The sequence below is a fragment of the Empidonax traillii genome, unplaced genomic scaffold, assembly GCF_003031625.1.
Source record: "Empidonax traillii isolate 1590-97213 ecotype Southwest subspecies unplaced genomic scaffold, ASM303162v1 scaffold1535:size94756, whole genome shotgun sequence".
Classification (NCBI taxonomy): domain Eukaryota; kingdom Metazoa; phylum Chordata; class Aves; order Passeriformes; family Tyrannidae; genus Empidonax; species Empidonax traillii.
Genome location: NW_020956728.1, coordinates 7,292 through 30,197, shown reverse-complemented (window position 1 = coordinate 30,197; position 22,906 = coordinate 7,292). Strand labels below are relative to the sequence as shown.

General features: G+C 51.1%; 1 protein-coding gene across 1 annotated transcript in view; it reads left to right on the top strand.

Moving 5' to 3' along the window:
* The window catches only part of KANSL1 (KAT8 regulatory NSL complex subunit 1), an 82,330-nt gene that overhangs the window by 55,480 nt on the left and 3,944 nt on the right, over positions 1-22,906 (top strand). The window contains exons 3-10 of the mRNA XM_027907747.1: positions 4,903-5,044; positions 8,975-9,079; positions 13,856-13,971; positions 15,332-15,527; positions 18,027-18,192; positions 20,740-20,922; positions 21,252-21,410; positions 21,736-21,965. Coding sequence (XP_027763548.1) covers positions 4,903-5,044; positions 8,975-9,079; positions 13,856-13,971; positions 15,332-15,527; positions 18,027-18,192; positions 20,740-20,922; positions 21,252-21,410; positions 21,736-21,965 — 1,297 coding nt within the window. The remainder of the gene's footprint in view (positions 1-4,902; positions 5,045-8,974; positions 9,080-13,855; positions 13,972-15,331; positions 15,528-18,026; positions 18,193-20,739; positions 20,923-21,251; positions 21,411-21,735; positions 21,966-22,906) is intronic.

Below are 22,906 nucleotides of genomic sequence, written 5' to 3'. Positions count from 1 at the left end.
CCATTTAAATCTTTCCTCTTTTAGTTTAAAATCATTCCCCTTTGTTCTGTCTCTCAAGGCCCCTTGTCCAGTCCCTCTCCAGCCCTTGGAGCATCTTCATGGCCTGGATTTCCAGGATGTGTAAGCAGTGGTGCTGCTGTCCCTTCCGTGGGCTCTGACAGCAAATGTCCCAGTATTTTACTTTATTTTTAGCACTGGCCTTTGAGCCCCTCAAAAATCATCAGACAAAGGAGAGGTGGGAAACTTCTTTTAGCCTGATTTTAACGCTGATATTTTCTGGTGAAACATCAGAGTCGATTTAACCACGAGATTTCTCTTGGCACCTTCCCATTGTTCGGGAGTTGGCACCGCACCAGCACCGCCATTCCCACCACTGACCTTCCCCTGGGGCTTCTGGGCTGCTGGTGGTGACAGCAAGGAAAACACACAGAATTAACGTGGAGATTTGCCCTTTAACAGAGCTGATGGCTGGGTGTGTGGTAAACTGTCATACTCGAAGCTGCTTTCGAAGGTGGAAGTGGGAGCTCGGCTCCGGCGAGATCCCAGATCCGAGCAGGGAATTGCATCAGTGCTGGTGTTTGGGCAAGCTCTGGGAAAGGCACAGGATGAACTTTCTGAGCGTTTTGGCAAGGGGTGGAACGAGCTGAGTTCCGAGCTGGGAAGGAGAAAGCAGCTTGTGCAGAGATTTTTTTGGAGTGGAATCAAAACTTGGGATGGGGCTGTGGCTTCCTGCAGCTGCCAGTTGGCTGGTGCAGTCGGAGATGTGGAAGTGGCGATGGGATCTCACACGTGGGCTTCTTCCTGGCTCCTCATGGGGGGGGAGGACAAGTGTGTGAACGGCCACGTGAGGCTGAAAACAGGTTGTTATCAACCCACAGCCCGCCCAGCCGGGGTTGCTGGGAGCAGGTCACGGCCAACCAGCAGCACCCAACCTGACAAACCTGGGGCAGGCCCAAAGGTGGACCCACAACAGCTCTGGAACAATCCCAGGGTTTCAGAGTGGGCCTTGCAGGATGTGGTGTGGAAGGTCGGGATTGGATGACGTGGGAAAAGGGGAGTTTGACCCTCCAGCACAGGGGTGGATCGGGATGGAGCCTCCAGGAAGAACCAGCTCCGGGCAGGCGCAGCAGAAGCTCTGTGGACGTTGTTGTACGACTTCCACTCCCTTCCTTCCCCCTCAGATAGTGAAACTCTCACCCAGCTGTGTCTCAGGTGGGTGTTAGAGCCTAAATCCTTCTCCCCACAGCACAGTACCTGCAGGATTGTCAGAGTGGAGCCCCAGCTGAGGTCACCTGGCAGGCATCTCCTCGTTCCCAGTCCTGCAGCCTCATAGGGTGGGCACATTCTTGTTGTCATTCAAGAGGTGAGGCTCCCCCATGGAATGGGCTATAACACCTTCCCAGCTTGCCTCTGGCAGGAGAGAGAGGCTGAGGGGTGTGTGTCTCCAGGGAGAAGGTCTCCAAATCCAGGCCTTTGAACCCCTCTTGGGGAATTTTTTTCCCGTTGAAAGCTGTGTTGGAGAGGGGAGAGCAGACACAGCGTGGCCTCTGTGTTGGTAGGTGCCTGCATTCCAGGGGACAGCAAAGCCCCTGGGAACATGCCAGTAAATAGTGGAGGAGGGGAACCATATGGAAAGTGCCTGGAAAGCTGCAGCTTATTGCCTGGTTGTTGTGGCTTTAATCTGCATCTGCACTGGCTGGGAGAGGCCGACTGAACATCCCAGGGCTCCTGGATCCTGGGATGTGCTGGCTCCCCTGGGCTCCTGGATCCTGGGATGTGCTGGCTCCCCAGGGCTCCTGGATCCTGGGATGTGCTGGCTCCTCAGGGCTCCTGGATCCTGGGATGTACTGGCTCCCCTGGGCTCCTGGATCCTGGGATGTGCTGGCTCCCCTGGGCTCCTGGATCCTGGGATGTGCTGGCTCCTCAGGGCTCCTGGATCCTGGGATGTGCTGGCTCCCCAGCACCGCTGCCAGAAGCATTCCCTGGTTCCCAGTGAGTCCCTCTCGTTGCTGTTGCAGCTCTGGGGCTGCCTGTGAAGCTGCTCAGTGATTCTGCATCACTGTTTTCTCTCTCTCTCCTGGCACTGACTGTTCCTTCAGCGTGACCTGCTGCTCCTCACTTAACATCCAGGTGATTTGGGTTTGCTCGAGCGCTCAGAGTGGCAGAAACAATCTCCACACAGACCCTGGTGGCTGCTTCTCCTCCGTTCCTGCTGACTCCTGGGAGTGGTTCTGATGACAGAGTTCCCCTCCAGCCAGTAACTTTCCAGGCTGAGATCAGTTCTAGCTCCGTTTCCCTGTGCTGTTCCGTGGCATTATCAGGATGCTTTAGGAGCAGCTGGTGGATCTGCTCTGCTCACTTCACAGCTGGGCCTTTAGTAGGGCAGTCTCCTGGTGAAAAATAAGTCTGCTAATCCCTAATTCCCTCAGTTTGTTCGGGGCTGTCTCTGTCCTTCCCGTTGGAATTCAGCTGCAGGGACTCAGCAGAAAGCAGGATGGACCGGTGGGTTGGGTGGATGGGCTGAGTGATGGACTTGAAGCTGAGATTTAGATTGGATATTAGGAAAAATGCTTTCCTGGGAGGGTGGGCAGGCCCTGGCACAGGTTACCCAGAGAAGCTGTGGCTGCCCCTGGATCCCTGGAAGTGTCCAGGGCCAGGTTGGACGGGGCTTGGAGCAACCTGGGACAGCGGAAGGTGTCCCTTTTGTTCCTCGTCTGTTTAAATCAGGATGTTTATCTGGCATGAGTGTATTTTCAACATGGGAACGTGCAGATGGAAGGATTGTATCCCACCTGACTCTGTCCCTACGTGGAATCTTGGAATCACAGGAGGATTTGAGTTGGAAGGGATCTTAAAGCCCATCCAGTGCCACCCCCTGCCAAGGGCAGGGACACCTTCCACCAGCCCAGGGTGCTCCAAACCCCGTCCTGCCTGGCCTTGGACACTTCCAGGGACTCAGGGGCAATATTTGCACAGATATCAGAGCTAAAGCAGATACCCAGCTGGTGCACCCGGGGAGAACATCCATGACACATCCGTGTTGCTGCCAGGGGTGTGACTGCCCCGGCTCTGAAAAGGCTCAGGGCTAAATATAGAGCCCCACACTACGCTGGGTGCTGTTTTGGAAGGTGTGGCTGAGCCCTGGCTCTGCGTGTTCCCCTCCTCCCCCCCTCCCCGTGCCGCAGGGGGGTGGAGGATGAATCTACGTTACTGTGTTTCGCTTCCTTGCGTTATTTTTGGTCTCAATCCAGTGGGTTTTTCTGGGCTAGGATGTGCCCTGATTTTAAGGTGAGGAGCGGGTGCTGCCGTGTCGCTCTGGAAACTCCAAATGGGTGGAAGGTGCTTTTTTTTTTTATTTATTTGGGTTTTTTTAATACCTAATCTCAATTTCTGTGTAATCTGAGCAAAAGAATGAGGTGTATTTAACGGGCAGAGGGTGCTTTGTAGTTTTTTTGGGAGAGGCACTTTGAACGTGCTCTCAGCAGCGCTTGATTCTAAAAACTTCACTTGTAAAAACACTCCCAGGGATGGGGCTGTCACCTGTTCTGGTGGGAATTTGTCCCTGTGTGTACCGGCACTGCAGCCTGAAGGTCCAGCAGGAATATATGGATAACGTGTCTTGTTCTAAATTCAGGGGTTTCACTTGCAGTTTGAAGCAGCCAACTCCTCCCTTTCAGGGTATTTCCAAACTTGTAATAACCCTGGGATTTTTTTACTGTATTTATTTCATTTTTTAACCAAGTGCCCTCAGTAGCAGTTACAGCTAAACCAGGGCAGGGGCTCAGGAGGTGCAGATTTTTTTTTAAGAACTTGGTGATTGCTGCTCCTTCCCTTCTCTGCAGCTGGGGCTGCCTCAGGACTCAACCTCATTCACCACGTGCTGGTTTCGGCCCCGAAACGGGTTAATCTCAGAGCACAGGACTTTCTGGTTTGATTTTGGAGGAAACATCTGGACACTGCTGTGACTCCCCTGCCCCACGTGCTCTGACTGGTTCAGAATCGCCACGGAGGGAGGAGGGGGAGAGACGGGCAAAGGGAATTATTTTGGGATTAATTTCTTAATTGCCAAAGGTCCAGATGTGGCAAAGGCTTTGTGCAGGGGCACTGGGTTTGCCAGCACTTCCTGCTGGTGCTTTGTTTCTGCACCATCCCAGAGTTTTTTTTTTCCTTTCTGGGCAGCATTAATATTTATGCACCCACAACTGGGATGTTTAGGGTCTGTTTTCATGATATTAAAGCTTTAATTATGGAGAGTGGGGCCGTGGATTTATCCATGCCTTACCATCCTTGCGCGCCCTGGAGTGCAGCAGTGAAGATTAAAGGGTGTTTTGATGACAGTGGATATTATTTCCTGGCTTCTTTATTTGCTTAGTCCCATCTATCAGACGCAGAAATCCACTTTGCTGGTGCCTGTCCTTCCCAGCACCTCGTGCAAGGTGCTCTTGGCTCTGGCACTCCTCTGCAAGCCACTGAGAAAAAGTGGCCACTGAGGTTTAATTGGGGTGTTCAGGTGGATTTTTTTTTCAGAGAGGAGGGAGGGCAGAGGAGTTTGGTTTTCTGCAGGTCTTGGAAAAGTGGGTCTGGCTGATGTGGCCAGGTAGGACTGGAGCTGCTGGCTCAGCTGAGCGTGGAATAAAATCTTAACGCTTGCACGGGCAGGACTTCGCTCACCAGGCACCAAAAGTTGTTAAGAGTGTTGCTGTGCAGAGACATGGCCCTTCCAGCACCTCTGGAATTCCTTGGGAATCATTAGCAGCGATGGGGTGGTGTCAGCTGTGCCGTCCAGGATGGAGCTTTTCACCCACCCATCAGTTCCGCTCGGGTTTTTGCGTGGCCTGGATCATTAAAATCATGTTTAAAATAATCCCCCCCCCCCCTCCTGTGCCCTCTGTGTTTTCCCAGGAGGCGAAGGGCAGAGTGGAGATGGGCAGCAGACCGTGCAGCCATCGTCAGCCGCTGGAATTGGCTCCAAGCCCACGTCTCGGACCTGGAATACCGAATCCGGCAGCAAACGGACATCTACAAGCAGATCAGAGCCAACAAGGTGAGTTCCAGGATGCCTCTGGGGACCTGAGATCCTGCTTTGCCTCCCAGTGGCTCTTCCCTGGTGCAGGGGAGGGTGTGGATGTGAAGTCTGATGCTTTTTCCCCCCTCCTGCATCTCTCCAAAAGCAGCTGTGACTGATATTTGGCTTTTTTTTAAAAAAAAAAACAACCTTCCCACTCTTTGGGAGTAGCTAAAGATGGGGATAAGGAACAAGTTAACTGGGGAAGGGAGGGGACTGTAGAGGAAGTTAGTTCAGATGCTATCACAAGGCACAGGCTTAAAATTGAGTCTGAATCACAAAAAAAAAAGACCATTTTTAGGTGCTGACCTTTCTCTCTCCGTGGAAGGAGTTATTTTTTTTGCAGTCTCGCTCTCAGATGGTGGGAGAGTGGTGGAAGGGGGGGGGGGAGCAGAGAAGGGACGAGGAAGGAATCGTTGCTGAGGCTTGTTCAGGCATGCACATCATCCAAATGTCAGGCCTTGGAGGGAGGAATGCCTGGAGTTTGGGGCAGGAAGGCTGATGGTATTGCATCAACTTGGAGACCCTCAGGAATTCAGCCTGGCAAATGCTTTTCCAAGATGTGTGGAGCTCTGGAGAGGCTTCCAGAGGGGTAGAGAGCACAGGCAGGGGAGGGAACCTGGACTTTGATGCAGCTGTGCAGAAAAACAGGCTAATTGAGCGAGCGAGGGCTCTGAACGAGGAGGTGGAGGAGCAGAATCCATTACTGAGATTAGGGCAAAAGGCTGCTGGGAACTGGCTCTGTGTCAAATTAATGCTTCTTCACAAAGAGTCCTCTTCCTCCTGTCTCCGAGCCCGTTTTGCAACGTGTTTTTTAAGTGCAAAATGCAGAGTATCTGAACGTTCAGGCGCTAAAAGTTAACTAAGGGAAGACAGGAGAAAACTCACAAAGATTTGGGGCTTTCTCTGGGGTGGTGACAACTTGACAGGCTCGTGAAATGGCCTGGTGGTGGCTGCAGGCATCCCATGTGTTTTTATCTGAGGTTGCAGTCAGTCCCCAGGTCTGAAAGGTGAAAAAAAATACCAGTTTTGGCAAACAGGATGTCACTGCTTTGATCTGTTCAAACAAAAACTCGGCTGTGATAACCTGAGACATGAATTTAGGATAAAACACGGCGGCCCTTGAGGTGCAGGGGAGGTCAGATGTTCAGAGTTTTGGGTAGTGGCTGCTCTGCCTGAACAAGAAAAGACAAGAGCCACGAGTATCACACCCCCCATCTCCGACAGGGCTGGCTGGAGACACCTCTTGCACCCAGCTGTCCTCGAGCTCTGGTGCAACACACCCTGTTTTCATCAGTGAAAAACCCAGAGTGAGAATCAGAAAAGAGCTTGGGACAGGTATAGGAAACTAGGAAAAACAGCCCCATGTTTTACTAACGTGGCCTTGCTTGTTGGAATGGATTTGGCTTCAAACTTCACAAGGAAAAAAAAAACAATTAAAGAATTTAGAAACAACCTTGTTTTTTCTGTCAGCATGACTTAACTCCTGCTTATTTGGCCATAAGGAGGTTAAAACGATCCTGCTGCAAGAATTCAAAGTTCTGCAATTCAAAGAAACTCTATTTCAGTGTTTTTTTTTTTTTTTTTAGGTTAATTACTGTTTTATTTTAAGAGTTTACGGCCCCTTCAAGAAAAACACATTGCTGTGTCAGAGCAAAGCAAGGGAAGGCTGTGTGGGTGGCAGATGCTCCGTGTTTGGAGAGGAGCAAACAGCATTTTTTCCTCTTTTTCTGTGCCTCTCCCAAGCCTCGCTCTTTGATGGACCAAGAGGTGCTTTAAGATGAAGGGATCCTGCAGGAATCCCGTCCAGTGGCAGATTTGGTTGACTGAAACCCCGTAAAACCAGGCTTGTTGTGCACTTCTCTGCAGACCTGGGCTCCACATGTTCCCAGAGCATCCCAGCTGGGTTCACCGTGTTCCCCCAGGGGATTTGGGATGCTCTGGGAGCCTCCTGTCCCCTGGGGGAGGGCTGAGCTCTCTTGCTCGAGCTGCTGAGTCAAGAGAAACTCGTGATGGGAAGGGCGGGGTGGGAGTTGGGAGGAGCCTCTTGCTGGAAGAATCTGAAGCTCTCCCATGAGTTTCCTGTGTCTGCAGTGGTTGTGTTGGGCTTAGGGGGAGATAAGAGATGCTGTCAGCCCTCAGTGGGGCTGGTCAGGATGCTCAGTCTCTTCCTGATGTGTCTTAATGGGTGTCAGTCCTTTGCTTAATTCACCCATCAGTCCCTGGGCAGAAGCTGCTGATGATCCCAGGGCTCTGAGACACCCAAAATCTATCTCAATATCTGAGATCTATATGATTGACTTCTCATTATTACCGTAATTAGTGATAAAAATGGGATTAAAGAAGCAGCAAAATCATCCATAAGCATTGTAGGGGAACTTTCCTTTTTTTTTTCGTTGTTTTGAAGAATGCTGATGGAAAGTGTTTTTGGGACCTTGGAATAATTCAGATGCACTTTTCGTTTCCTGAAAGGAAATTTGATGTTGCCCTTCTGATTCCCCTCTATTATTCAAAATGAGTGTAAATAATGGAGATGTAAAACTCTTAGAAGCAAAGCAGGGAAGGCTGTAGTTTAGACTTCCAGCCTCTCTCCTCCCCTAAACATCCTTCTGGGATGTCAGAAAACTCCAGAAAACCATCATCCTGTTTATTCCAACCTCTGGCTGCTTCCTCATTGCCGGTCAGAGGCCACCTACGGCTGTGTTTAGTTTAAAACCGCTTTAAAATAAAGTGTCCCTGAACTACAACCATCCTACTGGCTGTGCTGTACCACAGAGTGTGTCAAGGCAGAAAAATCAGCATTAAAAGCCTTAAAATCCCTAACTGGTTTGGGTTGGAAGGGACCTTAAAGATCATCCAGTTCCAGCCCCCTGCCACAGAATTACCAGCGCCTCCTACCACGTCCTGCGGTGCTGGTCCTGTGAGATCTGACTCTGTGGACTGTGAGGGAAGCCTTGTAGCTCTCTCCTCTCTCCAGATGACGTGTCCAGGTTCCCCTTCCAGGCTCGCTTTCTTGTGACACACCGTGCAACCTCCAGGATTGTTTCCAGATGACTGATCTGCCCGTTCTTGGGCTGAGCGGCCCTTTCACGGTTCTCTGTCTGACCAAATTGCAAACTTGTCGGGGCTTGTCTTTGTCCTGGACTGCGTTCACGGCCTGTAGGTTCCCTCATCTCCCTAATCCCTCCCACATTTTGCCCTGCTTTGTTACAATACAGCTCAGAATGATTTTATTTCACTTCGTGTTTCAGTCCTGCCTTCAGATCAAACTTCACTTAAAACATGAGCAGGACAACATCTGTTAAGCCTGATAAAACAGTGCTCTGTCCCACCAGCTGATAGCAATGTTTCTCAGTGCTTTTCTTGCCTTGCTGAATTTTGTGAACATCATTTCTTTGGGGAGGGAAGGAGGGGAGGGGGGGTGGAGGGAGGGAGGGAGGAGGAATCCTGCTCGGAGTAACAAGTTCGACTGTAAGATTTTTGGCACCCGCTCAAAACTGTTTGCTTGGCTGTGGTGGCGAGTTCCTCTGCGTGTGATGAAAGCAGTCTCTTCCTGCTCTGTGCTCCAGCAGAACGTTCCCTTTGGCTTGGCTGGCGCTGTGTGGCTCCCTGGAATTCCCGCAGGAGGAGGGGAAGGGAGCGGTGGGAAGCGGGACACACAGTGGTTCAGCAGTTTTGACTGAGAAGGAGCTGAGCGTGCCCTGTTAATGGGGCTGAAGGCATGTGATCTGGGCTCCAGCCACTGTCCTTCCCTCTCCCAGCCCAGCTGAGATGTCAGGAAAATCCAGGCAGCGGGAAACTGGGCCTGGCATCGCGTCTGAAAATCGGGGTTTTGGGGTGGGGGGTGATGGATGTGCAGTTTCCCTGTGGAGACTGAAGTTAATTCCTGTTCCCTTCCCTCTCTTCCAGGGGCTGATAGTTCTTGGTGAGGCGTCACCCCCTGACCCTGCAGTAGATGATTCGTCCCGTCCTCTTCGAGCCGAAGTGAAGCTGGAGCCTGGGGCTGACCGGCTGGTAAGTGCCAGCAGTGGGACTGTCTGAGTCCAGATGCTTCACCTGCACGAATTTTGGGAAGGGAAGGGTCATCCCTAAAAGCTGTGGTGGAGAGGGATGCTCAAACCTTGGGACTGGAGCAGCTCCTCTCTGGGAGTCCACAGATCTGTTGGTCTGTAATTCGCCCCTTCCCACATTGTTTTGGGGTTAATAAGCAATAGGATTTAAACACCTTTTAGAACAGACTTCCTGGAGGCCACCTTTGTACTATGCATTAGCATTTTGTGAAGCTTTAAAATCCCAACTAATCCTTTCCCCTCCAGCAAAAAAAGTACCTCAAACTGGGAGCAGCATGATTAGCAAAGACTGCTAAAGATGTGGCTATTAATATCTGCCTGAGCGTTCCCCCTTGGAAAGGGCACTAATGATTGCAGTGAGAGGCACTGGAAACTATGCAGAGTGCCAGGTATTTATTATTTAATGCAGAAATGTAGGGCACAGACTAAAGGCTTGTTCAGCCTGCCTGTGATTACTTTTGATCCTGTGGGACGCATCGACGTATGAAAATGGAGGATTTGGAAGTTGTCGTGGAGTAGGAAGAGAAAGGTGGTCCCTGCGTGGCTCAAAAACTTCTACTGTCAAGCTGCAGCATTCCTGCTTTTCTATCCCAGTGCCACATCTGGGGAGAAACAGAGCATGAGTGCAGCGGGAGTGCTGGAGGTTCGTGTTCAGTGTGGTTGACACAGGTAAAAAAAAACTTCACTGGAAGGGACCGTAAAACTGTACTTGGGAGTTTTTTCCTGCTAAGACTTTGTCAGGGATTTCCTGATGCTGAGTGATAACATGAAGTAGAGTGGAATTTTTTATTAACACTGGGCCGCTGAGGGGTCACTACGACTGATCGGAATAAAACACCCCCTTGCTCGACCCTGGCTTTCAGATGTGTGTGTGGAGTTTCAAGGCTTTAATTAGCAGATGAGCTGAGCCCAAAACTGGGAGTTTGGTACAAAGGGCGGGTTTTGCTCAGGGACTGAAGCAGCGGGTGGTGGTTGAGATGGGAGCAGGGCTGGGGAGCAGCAGGGACGGGGACTGAAGAGCCCTGATGGAATCACAAGCGTTAGGCAGTGTCTGGGTTTGAGCAGTGCTGTCCCCCCTCCCCTCTCCTGTTCATGCTTTCACCCCAAACCCACGTGGAGAATAACAAACAAGCCCAGGGACAGCGTGCTCCAATCGGCCTCCGGAGCAGCTCCTGCGCTGATGGATTGGCTGTTCTTTGGGAGCTGATCTGGAATGGCAGGCTGATAACGGAGAAAAATGAGCAAATTTATCGGTGGTAGGAAGAAGGTTTTCTTCCTTGTCTGTTTAAATCAGGATGTTTATCTGATGGGAGCGTATCCTACGTGGAATCATGGAATCACAGGATGGTTTGGGACATTAAAGCCCATTCAGTCCCACCCCCCTGCCATGGGCAGGGACACCTTGCACCAGCCCAGGTTGCTCCAAGCCCCATCCAGCCTGGCCTTGGGCATTCCAAGGATCTGGGCAACCTGTGCCAGGGCCTCTCCACCCTCCCAGGGAAGCATTTTTCCTAAAACCCACTCTAAATCTGCCCCCCTTCAGCTTAAGGCCAAGCAGCGTTAATACATAGTAAAGACATTTTCCATCTGCTTACAAAATCATCACATTGTCCTTTTTTAGACTGTCTTAGGCAATCTTGGAATGTTTAGAACAGAAGGTGTGGATTCCTGGTGAATGGAAAAGGAGCTGCTTGCTTCTGTTTTGCTGCTCACAGCCACCTCCCTGTTGCTGTGTTTACTCATTTCCTGCTTTTTCCCTTTTCTCATCCCTTTCACTCCGGTCTGAGCTCTCCAGTCAGAGACTTTTATTGCTGCAGGGCTCGCTCTGGCGGGTCTGGAGGTACCAGGGGCACAAATCACAGACGCTGAGAGCAGTGAAAAACAACATTTTCAGTGTAACACAGGCTGCAGGTTCCCACCTGGCACTTTCTTACGGCTGCTCCTGCAGCCCTGCATCCCACCTTGGAGCCTCCTCCTGAAAGAGGTGTTTTATTCCCTTTCCACAGGGACACACACACGTCATTGCACACTCTGAGCTCCTCTGCGGTGGTGCTGGAGGTGTCAGCCACCAGAACCCAGCCTGGAGGGTTCCTGCTTAATTAGAGCAGCTCGTTAGGGCGGGGTGTTGAGTCAGAGCCTTGATCTGCTCCGAGCCAGAGATTAGCCCCTTTCCTGGGCACTCACTGGAATGGTATCTCTTGGGCCTCTCCTGGAGAGGTGCTGCTTATCATTTTGGCACTCTCCAGGCTGGGAGAATGAGGGGCTTTCCCCTCCCCTCCAAACTGGCAGAGTGTGGAATAAAGGGAGGAATCCATCCTGTCTCATCCCCAGCTCCCTCTGGATCTCACGAGTGCCGTGTCCTTGGGCAGCGGCTTCCTACGTGGGATGTGGCTTGATAATCCCTGGGAGGAACTAATCCTATCGCCAGTGCAGGGAAGGGCCTTGCAAATAAGGCCTGGGAATATCTGTTGGGAACTGGAAGCTCAGTAGGTGAATAAATATTTTTGCCTGAAGATGGAAATAACACCAAGCCCCGAAGCCATAGCTTGGCTGTTGCTGTTGATTCCTTGCTCGGATTGCTCGTCTAGCGGGGGGGTGCACTCAGAATAGTCAGTAGTTAGGGGGTTGTATCTATTCATAGGATGAGGTCTGGCTCTGCCTGGTTCTGTTTGGGTTTTTTTTGGGAATAGGGGGAACATTCCTGTTGTTGGCTCATGACTCCCTGCCCACACACAGCTGCTTTCCTGCCCTGAGGGCCCCTGGTATTCTGCTGTTTTCATGTGCAACACGCAGATGTGCTACAGCTCAGTGTTTGACGCCCCTCCAAGAGCCCTGTGGATCCTCAAAACCCGGAGTTCCAGCCCCAAAACACGGAGAAGAGCTCGGTGAGGAGCACGGATGTGATCCTGAACGCTCCTCTGGATCCCAGCCAGCCCTGGAGGATGGTGTGGAGTTGGGCAGTGCATCCAGGAGGAGCTGGTGTGGGAGCTCTGAGTGCAGGAGCTGTTGGCTCTGGTGGGCCATGTGGGTGCACACCCATTTTTGGGGTGATAAGCTGAGCCTGGACTGCTCCTGATAAATAAATACACGTTGGATTGATGCTTCCCAGCTCCTCCCTGAAAAGCAGCCGGCTCACCCTCTATCCCTGCCTTCAACCACCCAGCCCAAACCACCTCTTGGGGAAGAAGTTCCTCCTTTAAGACCCTTTGTGGAGAAGCAAATAAATACCCATTTCCAAAGAGCTAATGAGTCATGTGTCCCCGCCCTGCCCAACCGGCGAGGAGCTGTCACGTGAAGGCTCAACCCTGCCAAGCCTCTGGAAAGCAGAGGGAAAGTGTTCAGCTCCTGCCCTGCCTTCACCTCACAGGGTTGTTTTTTTTTTTACCTGTGTCTCAGGTGGGATCTGCTCTCGCTCACAGCGGGTGGCAGATGAGCCGGTTGGTCTGATCCCATCGCATTCCGGCTCTGCTCCCCCAGGGAAGAGGCATCTCTCTTTTCCTCTCTCTCTCTCTCTCTCGGCAGAAGTTCCTCAGACAGGCCCAGGCAGAAGTTGTGTCTGTGCTGTTGGAAATGGCCCTTCCCTGGGGTGACTCAGGTCTCTCTGCTCCTCTGGAAACCGTTAATCCAGCGCTGCCCTGGCCGGGTTTAGTTGCTCGCCGAGTTGGGGGTGATTGCAGGGAAGATTTAATCAGTGCAATCTGGATGGATTTGGGGTGGAGTCAGGGACAAGTCTGGACATCTGTAAGGGGGGTCAGAGCTCTGCTTTTGCCTTTTCTGTTAGTCCTTGAGCCACACACAAAGGGGGAGCTCCAGCTGGAGACAGGGCAGGGAGTGTAGGAAGTGCTGCAGGAAGGAAGAAATGAAGTTTAACCCAGGGAGGAGCGTTTGGTCTGACACCAAAAACGAGGGACTGCAAGGCTGAGATGGAGGGTTGATGAGTGCCAGGGGTATGGACACGCTGGACCAAGCTGCGATCTGCTGGGATGGAGAGCAGGAACGTCACTGGTGGGAGGCACCAAGCCAGTCCTGCTGCTCCCTGCAGAGCCAGGGAGTTCGTCTTTCCAGCCTAAGGCAGAAGGGTTTGTGGAGCACAGTGTCTTCAACTCAATTTTTACTCACTTTCCTCTGCCAAAAAGGCGTTTCCAGCTTTGTGTTTACCTGGCACTTTCAGCATTCCACACTTGCCCTGCTTGCATCCCAACCCCACACTTAAAACCCTTCCCAAAGTGCTTTTGGGACCGTGTTTGCACAGGCAGCGAGTTAAAATGCAAATTCACTTTTTGCAAGTCTGTTCTCCTCTCCCTCCCCTCCCATTTTCCCCCAGAGTGCCTTGGAACAGGAGCTTTCAGCACAAACCAAACTGCAGGAGAGCCTGCGAAGGTTTACAGGTGGTGATGAACTCGTTTTGCACCACTGGAGACAAAATGCTAAAATCTCCTTAAAGCCCTCAGCCTTTCATGCTCCCTGGTTGCCTGAGGGGAATTAAAGTCCTTTGGATCTGGGAATGAAAGGGCTGCCGTGGATCCATCCTCTTGCTTGCTCCCTGAGAACTCCTGACGCCCCCGGTCTCATGTTCACAGAGTGACTTCTGAACCCTGGTTTGAAGCCCTGTGTGGAAATCCATGGCTCCAGTGCAGAATCCTCATCCAGAATCCGGGAATAAGAAAGTTGTGGTTGTTTTAAAGATTTTGGTTTTTTTTTTTTTCCCATCCTTCCTTAGAGCGTTTCTGGATCCCAGCCACTAGAAAACTTGGGTATTTCTGCTGCAAATACTCCTGAATCCCATCCCACCAAGCCCTGTGGAGCACCAAGACCCGTCAATGGAGTTATTAACACGTAAGCCGCTGGGATATTACGGGAAGAGCGTGATTTTTATGATCTTGACAACATCCCACTGGAAACCAGCCTGTAACTTGGGTTGGTGGTAGTACAAATGGTCTCTCTTTTTGTTGTTTTTGTTTTTGGTTGGTTTTTTTTCCCCCCTCAAAAAGCACAGTGGTACATCGTGCTTGGAAACATTTTGGAGGAGATCGCTTGCTTGAGGTTTTCTGCTGCATTGTTTTGCTGAAAATGGAATTAAGCTGAGCTGTGTTTACACGAGCAGGCCCTGCAGGCAGCCCTGCACCCGGCACGGCCGAGACTCGGCTCTTTGATGAGGATTTTTAATACGCTTTTGCAGAGGGTGTGATCCAAAGGTGTGCTAGTGCCCCACTTGCAGAATCACCTGTGACCACTGACCCACTTTTCTGGAGTTAACTGAGGGTCACAAATCCTGCTGATTCGTGGGGGGGGGGAGTAAAACTTCCTAAATTCTTGATTTCTCCAGGCTGTTTTTGCTGGGTAAATGGAAACGAGTGGGAGACATTCCGTGATGCTCGAACCACTTGAAAAACCATTGCACCTGCTCAGTTCCTTGAGGGAGGCAGGAAAAAAAGAGAGGGAAAACAGGAAGGAGAGAGGGATGGATCCTGCACCGATGGAGTGCCAGGAAGCGTAGGAATCACGGATCAAGGAACCCGTGGCTGCAGCTGGAACACTGCAGGCTGGAACAGAACCCTTTGTATCCCTGTAGCCTTTGAACTGCACAGCCTTAGACCACGGGGCTTTCATGTTTGGCATTTTTAGAAACGAAGCGCTCGCAGAATAGACATGAGAAGGTTCTGTAGATGAGGTGCTGCTGTGCTGGGAGCTGCTCAGGGCATGGGGGTATTGATGCCGGGGGTGCTGCGTCCTTTGTGTGTGAGAAAAGAGGTTAATCCTACCACTGCACCCCTCTGCTGAGAGTTGTTACAGGTAGAGATCTCAGATGTTCATCAGAATCAGCTTTACATCAGGGTTAAAGATATAATTTTTTTAAATAGAACTGTGTGTTCTCTGGCATTCAGACTCGTGCAGACCTGTTGTCTTAAGGTTCCCTGAGCTGTAATTCTGGAGGAAGCCTGGAATTCTGAGATTAAAGCTGTTCAGGTCCAGAGTGGCTTTTGGCTCTGTGACTGGCTTTAAATAACGATTTTCTGTTCAGAGCTTCCAAAAAGGTATTTTGCCAAAGGTTTCAGTGGAAGGTGACCCAGAGTAAAAGCAAAAATTAGGGTTGGTTTAATCCAAGCCTGAACTTGCAATGCTTTAAACTGAGTCTGAACCTACAGTAGCTGAACAAGTAACGGGATTTTCACCCTCCTCTCTCTTCTGGGCCCAGTCTTCAGCCTGGCCTGGCAGAACACGCTCAGGGAGATGGCCAGGAAGCTGAGGAGCTCTTGCATAAAAAGCAACGACTGAACCTGGTTGCTGCCCCCTCGGACGGGACTTGTGTCGCCGCTCGCACCCGCCCCGTCCTGAGCTGCAAGAAGCGACGGCTCGTCCGCCCCAGCACCATCATGCCCCTTTCCAAAAAGGTGAGTTTGGCTGGTTGTTTTCGGTATTCCTTTTGTTATAAAAAGGGGAAAAATAATGGGGGGACAGCGAGGCTTCAAAGGCTGCCGGAGAAATAAAGGAGAAACGAAGGAGAAGCTTAATTTGTTGGAAGATTTTTTTTTTTTTCTTTTTTTGAGGGGAGGTGCTGAACTCCTGGAGTTTTTTTCTTATCCAAAAGCAACCAGCCCTGAGGTGAACTCAAGGCCAAGTAGATGAGTGTGGCACAGTCTGAGCAGTTAAAAGAAAAACCCTGAGAAGTCAAGTGTCAGGAAACCTTAACTGTGACACAGGAATTAACACAGCCCCGGGAAGTCCCTGCTGCTGTCACTGAAAAAACCACAGCTTGTCTGCCCAGGCACAAATGGATTGTCCTGCTTAGGTGGTTGTGTTTGGCTTCCAGTGGTTAAATTTGGAAGTCACCGAATGCCCTGACTGTTCCTGGGTTTGTTTACCTGGGGTTTTAAAAAATTATTTTATACTTCTCTCCCTTATGCAGAATTCATTCAGTGGAAATACAGTTTATTGCCTGTATGAGGAAGGGCCGTCCTTCATTCTTTTTAATTTCTCATAGGGACACCCTAAACTTGTCAGTTGGAGGGAACAGAGTGAGAAATTGAGGAAATAAGGACCTTTTTTTTTTTTATGCAGAAAGAACCACAGATGGCAAAAACCCACTTACCTTTGAGTCAAAGTGTTTCAAGTCAAACTTTCCCACAAGGGTTCGGGGGGAGGGAGGGGTTTCACTCTGTGAATGTTTTAAAGAGAAGCTCAGAGAAGCAGCATTTTTCTGAGCAAAACAGATTCTTGCTCAGCTGAGTCAGCTTTAACTGATCACTCATTTGCAGTTTTATCTGGGGTGTTTCTGGGAGAGCTCTGCAGTGATTACTGGCAGCATCTTCAGTGATTTGGAAGTGGAGGGACTGTCTCGCTGAATTGTGCCCTCGGTGTTGGAAGAGTTGGCCCTTGATTCTGTGTTGGATCTTTGTTGTAATCACCAAACACGTCTGATAGTCAGAGATGGCTCAGAAGAGCAGTTCCAAGGATGGAAGAAGTGCCAGATATCAGGGGGTTTCTGTGGACTCCTCCAGTTATTCCAGAGAAAGCTGAGTCATGGCTAAGTCCTGCTCCAGAAACACCGTGTTGTGCAGTTGACCCACACTCTCCTGTCTGGCACAAGGTGGTTGTGGGTTGATGGGACCAGAAATAACAACCAGGAGAGATCAAAGTTTCAGCAGAGATCATCCCATAGCTTGAAATGTTAAAGCAGGGAGATGTCCTGTAGGAAAGAAAAGGGGTTTAAAGGTTGAGTGTGTGTAGCCTGCCTTAGTGGCAGAGTGGCAGGATTAGCTCCCTCCTTTCACAGCCAGGAGGTTATAAAGCACAGCCAGCCTGGTTATAAAGCCCCATGGGGTTAATTTCTGTGTGGTTTTTTTTTAATTAATTCTCAGCACTGCTGGTTCAGGCTCATTTTGGGATCCATCACAGCATCCCCTGGGCAGAGCTTTCAGAGGTAGCAGAGGAACTGCTCAGCTACCTCTTCCTCCTCTTCACTGGGCACTGAAGTGTCTGCCCGTTGCATTTGTCCTCAGTGAATTACATTTGATTTATTTTAGATAATTTTTTTTCATTTTGTAACATGAATGGCCTTCCAGCTCTTTCCTTCAAGGTGTTTGTAGCCCTCCCAGTCGAGTGTCATTTGCTGTTATTCTCTTCCATCATTGAAGTCATTCATGGAAATGATGTGACTGATTCTGCCTCAGAACAGGTTTCTGCAGGATCCAGTTGGAGCCATTCTCCCATTTTGATGTGGAATTACGGGTGGTTGTCTCTGCATGGCATTTACATCCAGTTGTGTCAGTGGTTTAATACAAATGAAGTCTGTATAAAGCCTATAAATCTGTGAATCGAGAGTCTGTCCTGGGTTAAGGAACAAGGTTGAAAAACACCTTTGTCACTCTGTAGATGTCCCTGTAAGTGTCAGCTCTTGGCATATAATGATGGCTCTGACCCATCCGAACTAAAAAAGGCGCTTTTTTTCCCGCTCTCTGACAACTGAATTGTGCTGCCTCATGGTTTTTATAAATGAGGTTTCAACCTAGATAAAATTAAACACTTTTAGTCAAATTTAGCAGCTGTTGAGCTGACTGTGCTGGTGGTGTGAGTCGTAGCTCTCAGTTGTGTTCGTGCAAAGTGAAACCATCCTCTCGTGAGGCCAAATTCACAGGTTTTATACAATGTATGTTAAAAAAAAAAAGATGTGTATATGATATATATATATATACAACTTTTAATATAATTGCATATACATTTATATATATATATAAGGTATCTTAAAAAACACACACACACACAAAAACAACAAAACCAAAAAAAAACCAATGCCCTTCAGGGTGTTTCTGATGAGCTGTGCAGTGGGAATGTGTGAAGACAACGCTGAGCTCTGATGTGTTGCCCCCTTTTTTCCCTTGGCCCTTTCCCAGGCCCACCGGAACAACCTGGCGTGCTGCAGCTGTGACGTGAACCCCTCCTGTGCCCTGTGTGGCACCCGCAGCTCCACCACCCTGGAGATCCAGTACGATGCCCCTCTCCTGGAGCGCCTCTCCCAGCTGGACTCCTGTATCCATCCTGTCCTGTCATTCCCAGATGGTAAGTGGGGGGGCACTCACTGGGTCCCCTCAGGGTGGGTTAGGAACTCCATCCTGGGTTTCCAGGCTGTGCAGATCCCTTGGGTACAACCAAACATGTTCATCTGCTGGTGTTTTTAGGATTAGGGGTGTCTGATCTGCTCTGAAATTGTTTTTTTTGGGATCCTCACTGGTGGTGGAGAAGCCAGGAGGTGCCTGGTGGGGGGGGGTCTGTCCTGGGCTGGGGCCTTTTGGTGTTCTAAACCACTTGGGAAATATTTGCTTCTGCAGGGTTTGTTCATCCAGGTAAAATGATCTGGGGATTGGTTTGGTCGCAGGAAATTCTTTTGACCTCGCAAGGAATCGTAAACGGCCTTCCATGGTTCAGGGGGTACAGAAAGAAGGGATATTCCCATTAAGACACTCGTTTCCCTGTGTTACTGCATCAGGGTTAATCATCATTAAGAGGAATAATTAACCAGCCCTGAGTGGGGGTGCTCACAGATTTCACGTGTGGGACCTTTTCCCAAGGGAAAAACACTTTTCCAGAGTCTTCTTGCTGCCAAATTAAACACAAGCCTGTTCTTTGAGCAAAAACTGTTGGCTTGGATGAGATTGGTGGGGTGGGAATGGGTGATCTTGAAGGTCCCTCCCAACCAAAACCCTTCTGGGGTGTTCTGATCCTGGGAGGAAGGTGTGTGGCCCTGCTTCCCACTTGGGTGTCAATGGTAGGTGCAGGTTCAGTCACTGGGCTAAATGTGTGGGTTTGGGTTTAAACTCTAGCTTTTCACAAACTTTGTGTGGCACTAAGGAAGTGCAGGGAGGAATTAATCTGGCATCTTTCGCTGGCACTATATTTAAACCAGGCTAAAATAGTAAATTGGTGCTATTTTTAAAAAGTAGATCGCTCCCCTCCCAGAGAAACAGCTCTGACCAGGAGTGCTCAAGGAACTGAACGAACTCCTGAAGCAGGAATTTATTTCCTGATTTCACAGCACTGGTGATCCTCTCTCTGTGGTGTTAAATACCCTGGGAAGTGGGGAGAGAACCCGTTGGGTTTTATTGCGCCACAGCCACCAGACAAATCATCTCATCCCATATTCTTCCCTTTAGGGGACCTTTTTAGGGTCCCCTGCACCAATTCACAGGGTTTAAAAGATCTTTTCTGGCTGCATGAGACTAAAAAAAGATTTGGGTTTAAAACTAAGTGCTGTAAAGCTTAAAACACCTCCACAGAAATACCCATTTCCCCCCTGCAAGATGAACTTCGATTACCCACTGATGCTTTTCTATCCCAGAAGGAAGCCAAGGTGACACGTTCAGGGGGGACAATCGCCCTGCCCGGTGCTGTGAGTGGGCAGTGAGGTGTGAGATTAATCCAGGACGGGGCTGGGGCTCCTCTGTGAGGATTTTGGGGCTGTCCAGAGGCTCTGTCAGGATTCCTGGCCGAGGCTGTGGGTGCAGCCTGGCTGGGAGCTGTGAGCATGTGCTGACTTTCACTTTGAGCCCTCTGTCTCTCCGGGCTCTCCGGTGCCAGCAGCCCGGGATCTCCGGAGCACTTTGCCAAGGGCAAAATTGCCAGGAGGCTGCGGGAGGAAAAAGATCATTTATTCATTTATTCCCCTGGCAGGCAGAGAGCGCAGCCAGCCAGGCTTTTATTTAACCCCTGCACTTTGTCCCCTTTTGTCCCCTGCCTTTCAGGGCTCTGTGCTGGTGCTGGTGGTTGTTTTTTTGTTGGTGGTGTGGGGGTTTTTTTTGTTTTTTTTTTTTTCTGGTTCATCTGCTTCCTCGCTGGGAATTTTTGGATGATGTAATAACCTTGGTGGGAGGGTGAGCGCTGGGCTCAGTGTGGTTGCCATCTGCTGGTCCCTGGGAGCCCTGCACTGCTGCCCGAGGAGGAAGAGGAGGGAGTGATGGTGTCTCTTTGCTGCACAGTCCCTGCTGCCAGCAGGGCGGTGCCAAACCACCAAATAACTCTCTTTTTTTTTTTTTTCTGACAACTTTCTGTGTTGCCGTTTTTTTCTCTCCCTTCAGCCTGTCCCCTCCTTGGAGAAGATGAATTCACATCTCAGTAGTTTTCTTGTTAACCCTGAAGGGTTTAATGCTTTTCCCAACTAGGGGTTTGGCCCTTGGGCTTATAAAAGGGAGATGGGTCTTGGAGGAGGCTTTGGCACTCACATCTGGAGTGTGAAGCTCTGAGTGTGAAAAGAAGAGAGGTTGGAGTAGTTTGCTACTCCAGTTACTGGTTTTTATTCCCTCCCTTAGCCTGTCTGCACAAGAATAACCTCCTCAGTGTTCTGTCTTTGGGCTGAGGTCAGCGTGTGTGGATCTGGGGGAAACAAAGCTGTGAATCCTGTAGAAAAGTCCTTCTCTCAAAGAGCTGCGGATTAGAAAGGCTGGGTCCTATTGCAGATCCTTTCTGACCACGAGGAGGGTGTAGGCAACCCCGTGTCTTCCAGTATGTTCACCGAGGGCTGTTCTTACTGGGGGGACTGGGAGAGGGTGATGGGACCGCAGCTTTTTGTCTCACCAGTTAATTCAATCTCCGTGTCCTGTGTCCCCCCTGCAGATGTGCCGACGAGCCTGCACTTCCAGAGCATGTTGAAATCCCAGTGGCAGAACAAACCCTACGAGAAAACTAAACCTCCCAAAAAGCTGTCGCTCAAGCACAGAGCCCCCCTGCCCACCAGCCTGGCAGACCCTGCCCGCAAGGACCGCCACAAGCTGGTCAACTCCTTCTTCACCGCAGCCAGTAAGTGTTGCCCCTGCCCACTCTGCTGCCCCACACTCTGGGTGGAGAGAGGAGGAGGAGGAGGAGGAGACCCTTCAGATCCCACTCTGGGGGATGAGGCAGTCCAGGGCTGCAGGTGAAGTGTGTGCAGGCGGTGCAGCTCAGGTTTGTAGGGACACAAACTCGGGGGTGAGCGCGGGCAGTGCCGCAGCTCGCTCGGCCCCTGAGCACACCCCTCCAGCCCCCTGATGTTACGGAGCTGCTGAACTCTGCCCCAGCCCCCCTGTGCCAGCAGAAAGAGAGGGGAAAGCAGGCGTTTTTCATAGCTCTTTCTCTGTTCCCCTCCTCAGAGCGCTCCCATCAAAAAGCCCAAGCAGACAAGGCACACAGGCCGCCTTTAGACGATTTTTCGGCCGTGGCCAAGGCCGAGAGAGCGCCAGAGCGCTCTGCCCAGCCCGCTGCCCCTGACAAAAAGAGGTTGCGAGACTGCTCATCTGAGAGGAGTGAAGGTAGGCCCCCAGGGGCAGGTGTCTCGGGGGGAGCTTGGGCTTTGCTGCACACCCAGCCTCTCTGGGGGCACGCACTGCTTGGGGCCGTGTCGCCGCCGCAGCGACGCCTCGTGTGCTCTTCGACTGCTTCTCCCCCAGGGCCTGCCAGCCTGGAAGGCGCTTCTCTTTCCTGCACAGAGCTCCTCAGCACTGCCCATTTCTGGTGCACATGGTCCTTTTACTCTCCACCGCCCTCCCCACCCCCCTGGGTGGGTTTTTTGGTTTTTTGGTTGTTTTTTTTTTTGGCTAATGTCGTCCTTCCTTCTCTCCCGCCCTCCCCGTGCAGTGCTGAAGCATCACCCGGACGTCGGCGGCCCGAGCTACTTGTCGGCAGCTGTGACCCCCACCCCTCACAGCCCCATAGCTCGGCAACTCTCCACCTCCTCAGAGGGCTCAGCTCCCACCAGCTCAGCCTCCCAGGGCTCCTCCAGCACCGCCGTGAGTATCCCCTGCCTTTCTGGAAGGGTCTCTGTGCTCAACTCCATCCCCAGGGCTTGGCTTTGGAGCAGTTCTTCGGCTGGACGCTCCTCAGCGCTTCTCTTACCATGTTGGTTCAGCTCAGGGTGGGGTTGCTGACCCTCTTCACTCTGATGTTGGGTCTGGTGATGTTCCTGGGTGGGTGTTGGCTGTGCAGAGCTGCAATCCCAGGTTCACCATCAGCTCGGGAACTGCTGGTGAATGTTCCTGTTCCCAGCAGTCTCTTGGCTCCGCTCCACGCCCGGGTTCTGGTCTCTGAAGTTGTGTGGGGATGCCAGGAGGAGGAGAGCTGAGCAGCAGCAGTGCTGCTGCTGGAGCAGGGGGGCTTCCACTGGGACAGCTTTCCCTGGGCTGTGGGTGGGGTTGGGGTCACAGGTCCATGGTACAACATAATTTGCATAATATTTAAATTATGCACAAGCTTCAGCACTTGCTTAACTCAGACCATCTTCTGAGGCACACTCAACCTCCCAAAATGCTCAAGGAAGACAGGATTTGGGACCTCTGGGCAGCTGTGGGGTGAGCAGGACCCCTCCCCTGTGCTCTGGGACAGATCCATGGCAGAGCTCCTCCACCAGAGCCTGACCCTCCTTAGCAGAAGCTGTGGGTTGAAGGATTGAATTCACCTGAGCTCACAAGTGTCCCAGTGAATAATTTGGCTTCTGTCTGGCCACCCCAGTTGGTAGTTTGGGCCAAAGCCTGAGCTGGATGTGACCCAGGGACAGTGGAGCAGGACTCCTTGAACCCTGACAGGGACACCAGGGTGGGCAAGAGCCGTCTGTCCCTGGCAGAGCTGAGGCACCACTTGCAGCTCAGTCCCTTTGTCCCTGCTCCAAGAGCGTTGTTTGGGGTTCCAGGACCTGACTGGGTTCCTTCCCTGTGGAATTCAGTTGTTGCATCATCAGCTGTGACACCAGTGAAGCCCCGGGGTGTGAGAAGAACCCAGAAGAGCAGTGATGGTTCAGCTGGAGTGTGCTCAG